Genomic DNA, 13699 nt, shown 5'->3' with positions numbered 1-13699 from the left:
TCAGTGAGTAAACCCCCACCCTTGACCCCAATTCCCAGATTTTGAGAAACAGAGAAAAAATGACAAGAAAATGGCCTCCATAATGATGTTTTAGGAACTTCCCTAAAGACCATAAAGACTGGAGAAATTCCTAGAGTATCATGTGGAAGTGCTATTATAATTCTCTCCAATCTCTACCCTCCCCAGCCATTGCCTTCAATGTCTTTTGGTATTTGCTGTGGCAGTGTTGGCAGCCCTACATGAGAACATACAATAAACAGCACAACTGACTACAGCCCTATTCTCTTTATATCACCTCCCTCCTGAACCATTCTATTTTACTTCAACCCTACCATTACCCTTACCAACGAAGGAAAAAAACAGGTTCCTCTCCGGGACTGAGAGACATGATTGAGAAGTGTAGATTGATGTGTGATATTATAGCATCCCGGACCTGGATTTTCATTCTAGGAAAAAACATAACACATCATCACGACAAGGTGGAATGATGTCGCAGAGGTTGTTCTGCCAATATACAGGGAATTCCTTATGATTGATGGAGTTTCTGAAAACTATTGCCAATGAACCATTTCCAGTTGTTGGGAGGCATCCAACCATGCATATCAGTAGCACACACTACCCGATTCTCCCGATCTGTGCATTTACTAGTGTTGTGGGGCACTGTGCTTCCAGGAGGTTTTCCATCTAAGCTAGGCTAGCAATGAATCAGCTGCAAAGTCTTAGGGGCCGGGTTTCACATGTACTGTGAATCTTCAGTAGGCTCAGAAAGGCCATAAAATGTGGCATTCCCCCAGTGTCTATTTGTAAGTATGGCAATGTGCACATTCCCTAGGATTGCATCTGTTAAACTAATTAATTGGTCAGGTGAAGGGTTGATCAAGTAAACATTCTGTAAACGGTTGTCAGCCCTATTAGAAAAGGCACTGAGTGTCAAAACGAGGGCACGTTGTTTTCCTCCATCCAGCGTATGCATGACATGAGCATGACCTTGTGGGTGGAGACCCATACAATGGCATTACAATGTGGGCTCAATGCATTCCCTCCCATGACTTAAGCCTCTGGATTTTTTGGCTGGTTTTTGTCAATTGTCACTGTACGCTAAGCAGGCTCTTTGCTTGTTTCAAAATCAAAATAATCTCATTTTAATGGGGAGTCTCAAGTTGCACAGCAAAATGGGTCTGAAACGGAGGATTAGGTTTCTCCGGTGTCTGTGCGGCAGCACGAAGGAAGCTTGGGGAGTTCAAATCCATTGCATCCCTAATCCCACCTTTACATCTTGATCTGGCCCAAATTATTTCAGTGTGTGGGCGGAATGTATTATTTCAAGGTGCCTCGCCCCTCACTGGCTCAACCTCCCTTCCAAAAATGTCTTTTCTTTTTATTCCAGAACAATTTCTGGGTGGGATATCTATTTATAGAATGAAAGAAAACAAAAAACCAATTCACTGTCCTGGACACCACCTTGCAGTCAAACAAACAGGGCTTAAGAAGGGGAGATGGCTCATCCCGGAAAGTCGAGGGTCAACCAAGTTGTCTGGGGGGTAAATCAGACGATCAATCTACTAAGCGGAGATGGGCAGTCAACCTTTTGCAATTGATTCCACCAAGCAGAGCAGGCATTTTGTTGTGGCACTGGCACCCTTTCCCAGGTGCCACAGGCCAAAGTACAGACTTCTTGACAGGCAGAGAGATTCAATATTCAGATGAGGAGGGAGTGGAGCCCCTTACACCACCACAGCAGGAGGCAGCTGAAACATCCCCAGGAGCCCCCCTTTGATGCAGGAGAAGCCCCAGAAGTCTCTGTCAGTCCACTCACCCTGGGTTACAACCCTGCATTCTGACTCAGACTTGGACCCTCCAAGCCACTCCAGCCCCATCAGAATGTGACATAATCAGGTGTGGCCACTTTAAAAACTAGTCGTCTCGTCTGTTCCTAGAGGAGCGGGGCTTAGAGCTGCATCACTACTGTGAGGTAACAGGGGCCGTGGGCATAATGTGGACAGGTATGCACAGTGGCCCTCAGACCTCCTGTAAATACACAGACTGTCATTTAAAAGTAACGTTCAATGATGTAATACTTTGAGCTTGGGATAAGAAGATATGTTTTCTAGGAGACAAGTAGGGGGACAAGGATAGATCATCACGCTGTTCAGAGGCTTAGTGAGAGCAGCCAGTCAGGCAGAAAGAGAGACACACACGCATTGCATCTTTTCACTGGACTGCTGCACAGCATATTCAGACAGGTGTATCATACTAGTAGACTGCCATGGCTGGAGCTGCAAGGGTTTTGATCTCCACTGAATGTTAAAAAGTAAGCCTCTAGTTCTTTTATTTAGAGTCTCTCAACACAAGACACCTCAGTGCATGTTCATCAAGTGTAGGGACATGCAATGTTAGCCAGGAAGCATAGTTTTAAAAGATAGAGCAGGCAGAGATTGCTCCTCAGAGGGTTTGTTAATTTCATCTTTGCCTCCCCAAAGGCTCTGTCAGTTTCACCTCTCCTGTCTAAAACTGTGTGGGATTGCAACCAGAGGGCAGAGAGGAATGGAAATGGGCTGGAGCTGCCTTCCAGAGCTGGGCTTGGACCTGGAGAAGTTATAATGGGTTGAAGTTTTCCTTCCCTTCATTTCACAGCCTCTTCACACAGCTCCAGTGTATAGCAAAGCCTTTGCTCTGCCACCAGCTCTGACTTTTTAAACTACGCTTCCCGGCTACCGTTGCATCTCCTGACACATATTCTTCACATGTCAGATGTCTCGTGTAGAAAGATTCCTAGAGAAATACAAGAACAAACATGTAGGCAGAACTCTATCTCATATGCAAAGTGCATGTCTTTTTATTATTTGATTACACTGATTTATGGCATTAATGGCCTGATCCTATATTTGTTTACAGAATCCAGTCCTTTACAGAATCCAGTTTTGTTGTGTTCGGTGACCTTTTTCCTATCTAAGTGCTTGGGATGTACTGTAACTAAAACCTAGTAAATCGCTAGGTTTTTACTGTTTCCCTTTGACTTAGGATGCCCCCTCTGCCATCATTTCTGGGTGGTATTCTATGAATTCCCCCAATCTCTGTGCCCTGATGCCCACCAACACCTTTCCTGGCACCCACAAAGTTTTTAGAAAGTGGTTAGCAACCCTTGCCCAGCAGGGATTCTGATTAGCCACTGGAGATCCAATTGGCTGGGCAGATTAAAATAACATTGTTTCAGCAGAAGTTGCCACCACAGTGTTGGTTTTATTCTTTCTACCTCTTCTTCTCAGTGTATTTTTAAAATTATTCCCCTTCTCCCTGCACTTGGACTTCCCCTGTGTGTGTGGCTCGGCCTCCCGTGGTGGCAGTCATTTTGTAGTTCTGCCAATCACCCTGTGGCTGTTTTCACATGCCTGTAACCCTCCGGAAAATCACTCAAAACTCACGGCACAACAGCATCTTCATAGCGCAATTTCCCATCGTGATCCTGTTTAATGGCGCAGTTGCTGTTGTCATTGTGCCATTAAACGGGATCATGATGGGAAATCGCGCTATGAAAACGCTGTTGTGCCGTGAGTTTTGCGCAATTTTCTGGAGGGTCACAGGCATGTGAAAATGGCCTGTGTCAGAATACCAAAGGTGCCCATAGGCTTACAAAGGTTGATTGAGAACCCCTGCTTTAAGGGCTCATCCACACACAGAGACCATGACTACCCCTTTTCTAGCTATGGGCCTGTGCGTGGGACTGCCAGGGTGGTTTTTGCTAGGCCCACAGACCATGCCTGTTTTCACACTGCTTACCGGCCACGGAACATCGCGCCAAGCTCCTGGAACGGCAGCATCTTCCTGGTGTGATTTCCCGCGAGAACAGCAGTTCAGTAAGCAGTGTGAAAACGGCCCAGATCTGCAACTCAGGTTATCTGTGAAATCCTTAGAAAGGGATGGAATACGACGCACTCCTTCCCACTCCCTGATAATGTTTGAAGAAGCCATCACATTCTTTAGGGATAATCTGGAGTTTGCCAGTCTTTGGTGTCTTTGTGGTTTGGCTTGCTGCCTACTGGCACTTTGAAGCAGGAAACTCTCAAGCTAAGAAAGAAGCGCATTGTGGGGCTGGCTTCAGATTTTTCAAGCTTTCTTCTGGCTTCCAATCTGAGAACTTAGCAACTGAACTAGCTTGTTGGTTAGACAGAGAAGTATCTATCTCCAAATGAGATTTCTGTACTAGCTCCTGGGTGGGGTCTTGGAGACACTAAGGGGGAGACACTAAGGTTGTAACTACACAATATGCCTGACACGTGTTGGGCCACAGGTGCCTGACTGGACTGGCAATCAGACGTACCTCGGGGGAGCTCACCTTAAACAGTGCTCGTTTGCTAGGTGCTGTGAGAGGAGAGGACATTCTAGTTTCCCTCCCACCTTGCTTTCACCAGCAGAAAAGGCAGAGGAAATCTTTTGCCTTTCTGCTGGCAAAAGGAGGATGAGAGAGAGACCGGGTCTCCCCCTACACAGCACAGAGCAAATGGGTGCTTTTGAAGTTGAGTTCCCCCAGCGTACGTCTTACTATGAGTCGTGTCACACACTCGTGACCACCTGACTCCTGTTGGGCATATATCATGCGCCCTGCTTTAATACTGTTTGTGTGCCACTGAATTGTCACGATCACAGGGTCTTTTGACACGGCGGTTTTCCTGAGGTTTGTGTGCCAAACTCTGGCATTTTTTCTCTGAGCTTCCTCATTTTCTTGTTTTCCAGTTGTTCTCTTGCCATGGTTTCTTCATCATTAATTTCTTAAACCCCTTTTGATCCCATTTGAGAAAGCACAGAGAAAAAAAAGAGGAAACAAATGGAAAATGGGATATGAGAATGTGAGAAAAACTGTGGCGCTTCAGCACACAAAACCTTAGCATGGAAAGACCTGCCATGTTTGGGTCCGTGCATCACACATTATGGACTAAGTCTGTACAACCATTCCAGTGGGAAATTGCTCAGTGTGTTATTTCATCACATTGTACATGCTGTGCAAAACTCTGGCCAGTCGTGGCTCCCAAAAGCAGGCATATGTGGTGGAACCACCTTGTGTGTAGTTGCTTCATTCAAACAAAACAATAGTCTGGGAAAAGATGTAGCTCATTCTTGGTAGCTTTTCCTTCACTGAGGCTTGGCTTGCTCCTGTCCTCCAAGCAGCAGCCCCCCAGAAACATTCCTGATAGATTCAAATGGTCAGTCTTCCCCCTTCCCCCTCCACCGCCCCAAATATTCTCTATGGGGATTTAGTAGGGGAGGGGGAAGGGCAATTTTAGGACAGAAGTGACAATGAGGATTGCAGTGGTGTTTGAGTCTGTCTCTGTGGACACAGCAGTGAGAAAAATCTGCTTTTCTAAACTAGGGGTCACCACTGTCTTTCACACAATGGGTCTAGCTGGAGAAAATCTGTCTTTTCTCTGCCCTTGTGTTCTCCAACCAATGGCTTCTTCTAGGTTGCTAAAGTCGCCCCCCTTCTGTGAAATTCTGCTGCCACCTACTGGTCAGAAGAAAGAGCACCCTTCTTAATCTGAAAAGATTTTGGCAGAGAGAAATAGATGGAATGTTCACTTTTCAAAAGCTTATCTGTTCTAGGGCTTTCCCAGAAGAATCAGAAAGCAATGATGAACGTGAATTAGAGTATAAGGTGGTTTGGCAACTTTTCAGACAAGCCCAAAAAAGTTACTTGCCTGCAAAACAATTTACTAGCCTGCCATAGCTTTTCTATTTAAAAATGTAATTTTATCAGCTGGGGGCTGTGATTTAAAAAATGAGACTGGTAGGGAGAAGGGATACTATTAAATCTCTCCCCAATTCTGGCTGAAAATTTCCACAGCAAACTGCTTTTACTTTCACTGGGAAAAGTTTTGAGATTTTAGAGTGATGGCAGTAAGAGCAGTTTGGAAGAGGCTATTTGCATTAGGAAAAGAAGTGAAAGGAAATGTTTTAATTCTCTCGCACTTCATCAGTCTCGCCCTTGGAATCTCAGCCCTGGCTATTGCATTCTTTTAAAAAATAATTGGGGAAATGGATAACAGAATAACACGTAAAGCAAAGTTCCGTTCTGAATCACTTTGGACTTTTAAAAAAGCAGCTTCTTTGTCTGATAGGGCTGGAGTGGATCCTTGCTCACCAAAGATGACCAGTTGACATTGTCAGGCTAGTATGGAAGTACAGCTATAATAAGTGATTCCCTAAATTGTTTTGTGGCCTTGCTGCTGCTGCTGCTGCTATCGTTGCGGCAATTTTCCATATTGAAACTCTTCCAGGCTGCAAACAAGGCCCTAGTATTCCACACTCCCGGAATTCTTTGCTTTGTTTTCTGAGCGCAGTGATTTTCCAGTACCATTTGTAAATCTCTTCTGGGCAACCTTGGCATGTACACACTTTAGAGTGTATGTAAAATGCGTCCACTATGTATTTCTCATGCACTTTCTAGCTGAGTCTTAGAACCCTGAGAGCTAGAATATAGAGGAAACTTACATGTAACTTATTACTACACCATCAGGACGTGTATGTTTCCCTAGCAGGGCAAACTGCAGCTCCCAGAGCCATTTCCCATTAGGAAAATGATACAGGGCGAGGTCTAAGCCCACTCGCCTTGTATCCTGTATGTTGTAGTTCCAAACTGAATCCCAACCCCTGTGCACCTGGGAATTAAGTTCCTGGCATATCTGGTGCATATCTGGTCAACAAGACCCAAGTCAAGTGCATATCTGGTCAACAAGACCCAAAAAGAGGGATACATGGGGATCATGCAATATATTACTAGATTCTGAGCATTGCACGTGTCTGTTTTCCTCTATGAAATGTGGGGCGATGTGCTGTGCCTCCTGTCCTGCTTTGTGGACTGGCTGGCATCACCATGTAGCTCACAATGCCATGTGTTTTACTGGACCTGGATGCTTTGACTGGGTGCATTCAAACATTACCAAAAACCGCTCACAGAAATACTCTGAGATACAAACAGGTACATACAAAGAACCAAGAGACTTGTGGCACCTTAAAGACTAATAGATTACTTATGATATAAGTTTCAATGAACCAAGGCCTGCTTCTTTAAGCTGCCACAAGACTCTTGGTTGCCTCTAGTGTGACAGAATTTCCACTAGAAAAGGTATCTGAACCTCAGGAAAAGGAGCTTGCTTACCGGAATAATCAGAAACCTCTTTGACTGAGAATTAAAACCTTTCTTTTCAGTGTTTGAGATCACAGAGGTCTGGAGTTTTAAAGGAATGGAAGAAAACTGCCTGCCTAGAAAGGAAAATTGATTATAGAACCTTACTTCAAAGAAACAATGTGCAAATATATTTATTATCAAATTTGATTTTCAAAATGCATCTTCTATAACTATGTAATTATATAATGCAATATGACAACATGTTTTTTTCATTTGCATTATCGTAAGTTACTTGTACAGTAGCTGTTTAGTCTGCACTTGCCATGATTAATTTATTCCTTTTTTACAGAGAATCTTGTTAGCGACCCATTGCAAGCTTGTTTTCTTTGTTGTCCTGCCCTCTTTTTTCCAGAACTCATTTGTTATGATATTTTTTTAACATAAAAAGGACTGCCTTTCGTTGTAAAACCAATGCATGGGCTACATTATACCTGATAGTTTCTGACCACCGTGCCCTCTTTACAGGTGGCTCTCACTGCTGCTGCCCGTTGTCAGGCATTTTCTGTTCCTGTGCCCATTCTGTGGAATAATCTTACTGCGGCGATACAAACAGTTCCCTTTTTACCAGGCTTTAGGAAGTCTTGCAAAACGGTTTTGTTCCAGAAAACCTTTTAAAAATAGTTTATGTGCAATTCACTCTTGCAGTTTTACTTATTTATTTATAAAAGTATTTAAACCCCCACCTTTCCATATAGTTCAAGGCAGCTCAGTTCCGACAGCATCACTTGTTTTAATGCTGGTTGCTTTCAGCTTGAATACGCATTTAAAATAAGTCACTCTGATGGACTTGGAAGGGTTGGGCAAGGATTGTCAAAAGCATAAATAAAGCATGACTACTATGCAAGACTGTCCCGTGCATAGAGTTGATGATGTTTCTCAGAGCTACTAACATTTTCCTCCTTTTCTTCTGCTTCCAGGTAAATTTATTACTTCCTGTTCTCCTCTCCCACTGTCAGCCTCAGCCTTCATGACTCAACGGTTAATTATCAGTTCTTTAGGGTGGGGTGAGGAGCAATGCTGTTTTTCACTTTGCTGGCAAACCCACAGCATATCTATTTTACTTATTATCACAATAACACTTTTACATAATTACAATCATTTAGAAATAATGAGCAGCGGCTTTGACTGCAAAGTGAAAAGTAGTACTTTATTTCTTTATATCCCACCCCCAAGCAAAACTGATAGTTAAGAATGGAGCGAACTAGAAGCAATTAAGGAACAAAAGTAAAACTGCAAGGAGAAGCAGGACCTTCTGAGTAAACATACAGGAGGATCCTGGCCACGTGGGAGAGCATTGCTGGACTTTTATGGGAGCCCCATTTGCCATTCTTCTTGGATTTGACTGTGCCAAAGGAACAATGAACAACACAAAAGCATTATAGTATAGAAGCAGTACTTAGGAAATAAAGATTGAAAATGGGCTGTGCTTTTATTGTTGTTATGTAAGGTCAAACCAACAATTGGGGTCAGTCACATATTACAAAATACACATGGATGGCCTGGGTTCTGCCAATAAGAGTCTGGGAGTTCCATGCTCCTGGAACTTAATTCCCATGCATGCATGGGGCCACTTCAAGTTGGGCCTGAAGCTCATGGGGAGAAGAGATATACATCTTCTACACCACATCATTTTCCCTGCTTGAAATGGCTGCAGGGAGCCACTATTTGCCTTGCTGGGACTACACATATGCCACACATGCTTCCCCACTGGGGCAAACAGCAGCTTCCCAGACCATTTCAGGTCAAGAATGTGGACTGGGGGGGGGGGGGCTCCATGCCCTGTGGTCCCAATCCAAATTGTGTGTGCACACATGAATGGACATCAAGTTCCAAGCAACAGAACTCCCAGACCACACCTGATCAACAGGACCTGGGATGACCATGTCTGGGACATGAAGACTTAGAATCTCTCTAGACAAGACATCTTACACAGAGACACTCAAGTGACTTAGTTTCTATGTTGGTCTTATATTCAAGTGTACTCTTTCTCCTTACCCATGCATGCGTATCCACAATGGGAGAACAAGTGTAAGACCTTTCACTTGAGCATCCTTGTGTAAGATGTCTTGTCTAGACTCTTAGTCATATGTGAATTGCCTAGGGTTGCCTGTCTCCAGGTGGGGCCTGGAGATCTTCTGGAGTTACTACTGATCTCCAGACTACAAAGATCAGTTTCCTTGGAGAAAATGGCTGCTTAGCAGGGTGGATCTATGGCATTATACTCCACTGAGGTCTTTTCCCTCCCCAAACCCTTCTCCAGGTTCCAAATCTCCAGGAATTTCACAATCTGGAGTTGGCAAGCCTAGAACTGATCCAAGGATTTGCATTGATTCTCCAAAGTCCTGATTTGCAGTGAAAGCCTAAATCATAGTCTGGTAGTTCAGATGTAATGGTGAAAACTACTGTTTGCCTTGAAAGCTGAAATTTGCCGGTTCCCTCGTGGCTCATGTAAAACCATACTTTGCTGCCATGCCTCAGACAGCAGAGAGTCCACACCTATTACAAGCTCTGTGCAGTGTGGAATTGTGAAGGCCTGTCTTTGTTGTACCTGTGTGTAAAGTCCCATCAAGTCACAGCTGACTTATGGTGACCCCCCCCAATAGGGTTTTCAAGGGCTGCCTGTGCCTACTGGACATCTTTGGTGGTCTCCCATCCAAGTACTAACCAAGGCTGACTGCTAAGCTTCTGAGATCTGATGAGATCAGGCTTGCCTGGGTTGTTGTATCTGATGGACAGAGAGACACAAGCAGGGCTTTTTTTCAGCTGGAACGTGGGGGAACGGAGTTCTGGAACCTCTTGAAAATGGTCACATGGCTGGTGGCTCCGCCCCCTGATCTCCAGACAGAGGGGAGTTGAGATTGCCCTCACAATCTAAACTCCCCTCTGTCTGGAGATCAGGGGGCAGGGCCACCAGCCATGTGACCATTTTCCCCAAGGGCAACCCACTGAGTTCCACCACCTCTTTTCCCAGAAAAAAAGCCCTGTACACAAGCATTTGGGTCACTTGGTTGTTCAGAAAGTTGCCATACCTTTTTTCACATTTTCTGTTTTCAGACAGTTCATCTTCCTTTGGAATTACAAACTGGGGAGGCAGGACTCAAAGAAGTTCTCTGCAGTCACACAATTATTTTAGCTGAGCTGAACAATCTCTTTGGATCAACCTTGCCATCTTGCTTCTAAAATGTTAAAGATACATTGCTTTAAGTCAAGAAAGGGAGGACTGTTCTTGATAGACATCTGGATTACTGTGAGATTCTTATTTCGTCACTGAGAACGGTCTTGACAAGATGCAGGGACTATGTGAAAAGGATGCAACAGTTCTTACTGACTGTGCAGCTGTAACTAGTACACATGACAAATGTCTCAAGTCAATTCCAAGTCTTCCACAAGGATTTTCATTTTTCATTCAGATGTGTGTTCTGGCTTTCCTGCTGGTAATTCAGTTCCTGAGGTGCTTGAGGTCTTGATTCAGATCAGGACCATGGCATTTATTTATATTTCATTTATTTATATTTCAATTTAGGGACAGGGTGCTGAAGCCATGAGAGGCACTACCTTAGGGTTGCCAGACCTGGCCTAGCAATCTGCAGGAGTCTGTTGGGCGGGGACACAAGGGGGCAGCTGTTGGTGATAGGGAGACATCACTTCTGGGAAAAGCCAAAAGTGATGTCAGCCCTCTCTACGTTTTTCCCAGAAGTGACCACATGCTATTGGCAAAGTCCACTCTGCAAAGCAGCCATTTTCTCCATGGGAATGGATCTCTGTCACCTGGAGATCAGTTTAATTTCAGATTGGCAACCTATCTGGTACTTGCCAAGTAGGGTTCCCAAGTCCCTATACCTTCCTGTCAGAAGCGGGGGAGGTGGTACTTACTGGGAATCGCTCCTGGCATCAACACGATGACGTTGCTTCCGGAAGTGATGTCATCACGCCCGTTGCAGGAGAGTTCCCATGCTTTGTGTGGGGCTAATTCTTTATGAATCTGCCCCTTTGGGGACAAAATCACCCTCGCGCAGAGCACAGGAACACTCCCGCCATTAGCATAACAATGTCACTTACAGAAGTAATAGCGTGACATTTGCCGGGAGCACACATGGCACATGTTCCCGGAGTACCTGCCAGAGGTGAGCAATCTCTGGGCAGCCTGAAACCTCCCACCTGCTGCCAGTGACTGGCAGGCAAGCAGGTAAGCTGCCAGGAGGTTGCCCGCCACCAGAGGGCAACTGGGATCCCTATTGCCAAGTGTTTTTACAAGTGGGCAGGGGAGGGATTCCATTCCCCCAGTGGGGGCGAGGGATCCCTCACTTTCACCATAGGCCCCCCACCTCCACTTACCTGGCCAGCGGGGGAGGTAGGCATGGGAATGGGCCTCCCGGGAGCGCTCCCAGGGCGGTGCAATGATGTCACTGATGTCATTGTGCCACCCTGGAAGCACTTCCATACTTCGCTGCAGGCTGATCTGGGCACCGATCAGGTGTTCCCCGTGCCTGCCTTCCAGTGACGTCACCTCACAGCCATGGGACTGCACGTGCGCAGGTAAGAACAAGGTAAGAGCCAGGTCACACACACACACACACACCGCCGGGAGGTTAAGAAGATCTGGCAACCCTAAGATAGGGCCAAGTAGGGCTTTTGCCCAGCAAGTCTTCAAATTAGCCATGGGTGATTTGATTGGCTGTGCAGATTTTTAAAAACCTTCCTTTGGTAGCAGTTGCAAGGATCTTTGCTGTGTGACTGAAGATAAGCTGTGGCAGCCATTGTCTGGATCGCTCCGCTCTGCTTCCTGTGGTAGCCATTTTGTGGCTGTGTTCACCATGCTATGTCAGAACTCCATAGGTGCCTGTAGGCTGAAAAAGGTTAGGGACCCTTGGAGTACGACCTGGGAGACCCAGGCTCAAATCATTTGAACCTACGTCTCCCGTCTCGTTCTGCCAGTCACTTTTCCTCAGCCTGAACTAGCTCACATGGTTGTTGTGAGGATAAAAATAGGGAAGAGAGAAACATGACCTCCTTTGAGGAAGGATGAGATTAAAAAAATGCTAGGTAGATAGAAATATCTCAACAATGGCTTAAGTCTGGAGTTGCTCTCTCTTTCAAAGGGAACCAAGTCGGGAAAGGGAAGCAGGCCCTGGAACCTCTCTTCGCTTACAGAAATGTGAGGCATAAAAGAGTATCACAGTCAACTTTTTTTAAAAAGCTGCAATCTACATTTATTGCACTCTGGGACCTCCAATAGCAACGGCAGGAAGAATCAGGGCAGCACAAGTATTATGGCGGCGCCTGTAGCTTTTATAAGTCTTTGTATCTGTTGACGACGCCTACATTTTGGATTGTTTGGGATTGATTTTTGTATTTTATGGTGCTTTAAATTTATATTTTATTGTTGTGAGACTCTCTGAGACTGTTTGCAGGGAGGGTGGGATATAAATACAATATAATAAAATAAATACATTTTGCTGCCTCAGGCAAAGCGCAAAATGGAACCCCTCCACCAATCTGTACTGCTTACAGCTCCTCCCCTCAAGAGTTTGGACGCCACACACATGCACATTCTTGGGGCTGTCACTTCCTCCTTCCGCCTCCGCCTGGATGTTGGCAACACTAATTACAACTGATCCCCAAGACTACAGAGATCAGTTCCCCTGGAGCAAATGGCTGCTTTGAAGGGTCAACTCTGTCTCTATGGCATTATACCTTGCTGAGGTCCCTCCCCTCATCAAACCCCACTTTCTCCAGACTTCACCCCCCCAAATCTCCAGGAAGTTCTCAACCTGGAGGTGGCAACCCTACTACAAAAGCTGGTATTTCCAGCAATTCTTGGAATTTTTCCACAGCTGAGGCCTGTTTTCAGCTGTCACTGGACTAAATTGGGAGAAGAATGCTTCATGATGGTATGTAAACCTACCTAAGGGGGAGTTGCAGGTTTAACCAGTCTTTCTAGTTCCTAGGCTGCCCACAAGCCTTCAGGACCGCCCCCCACCCCCGCTCCGTTCTCAAAGCTTCTTTCGCTGGGTTGCTGCTGGTGCTAGACCCCATTGCCGAGGCAATGGATTGCCCTGTGTTGGAAGCCATAATGTCGTACCTGGCTAGCTCTCCTTGCTCTTACCTGGCTTTCAGGGGCTGTCTCAGAAGAGAATCCTGAGCAAGGTTGCATCCTGTTGCCTAGGCAACCAGAGGACAAAAGCATCCTCCAGTCATTTTGCCTGGCACATTTGTTAGTGTAATAGTAGCCCAATCACAGGGAGGCTTTCTGATCCCGTGGCTGACTGGAAACCAAGCTTGATCGAATCCCAGCAACTTCAGTTGTGTGTTCCTTGACAAAGGCTGCTTGTGTGTTAAGCATCTTTCTTAAAGGTGACTTTGACGACAGGATTTGCAAATTTCATCATGGAGCAAAATGCTGCAATGAGATGTAAAGGAGTGCTTTTGATGCTAAGAAAAGAGGGTTGGCAACTTCAGTTGGCAAAAATTTTGCCCCTTGAGCATTCTTTCAACCTTTCCCGCCTGAGGGGGAATCCA

The 13699-nt window shown here is 45.4% G+C and overlaps 1 protein-coding gene across 1 annotated transcript in view; it reads right to left on the bottom strand.

The window, feature by feature from the left end:
• STPG1 (sperm tail PG-rich repeat containing 1) overlaps positions 1–13303 on the bottom strand; it is a 39814-nt gene extending 26511 nt beyond the window's left edge. Inside the window, exons 1-4 of the mRNA XM_055000083.1 lie at positions 13287–13303; positions 10210–10356; positions 7151–7254; positions 345–446 (exon numbers count right to left, since the gene is read on the bottom strand). Of these exons, the coding sequence (XP_054856058.1) occupies positions 345–446; positions 7151–7254; positions 10210–10243 (240 nt within the window). The 5' untranslated portion in view covers positions 10244–10356; positions 13287–13303. The remainder of the gene's footprint in view (positions 1–344; positions 447–7150; positions 7255–10209; positions 10357–13286) is intronic.
• Positions 13304–13699: the final 396 nt, after the last annotated feature.

Source organism: Eublepharis macularius, chromosome 15, assembly GCF_028583425.1.
Source record: "Eublepharis macularius isolate TG4126 chromosome 15, MPM_Emac_v1.0, whole genome shotgun sequence".
NCBI lineage: Eukaryota > Metazoa > Chordata > Lepidosauria > Squamata > Eublepharidae > Eublepharis > Eublepharis macularius.
This window is presented reverse-complemented; position numbering and strand designations above follow the sequence as displayed.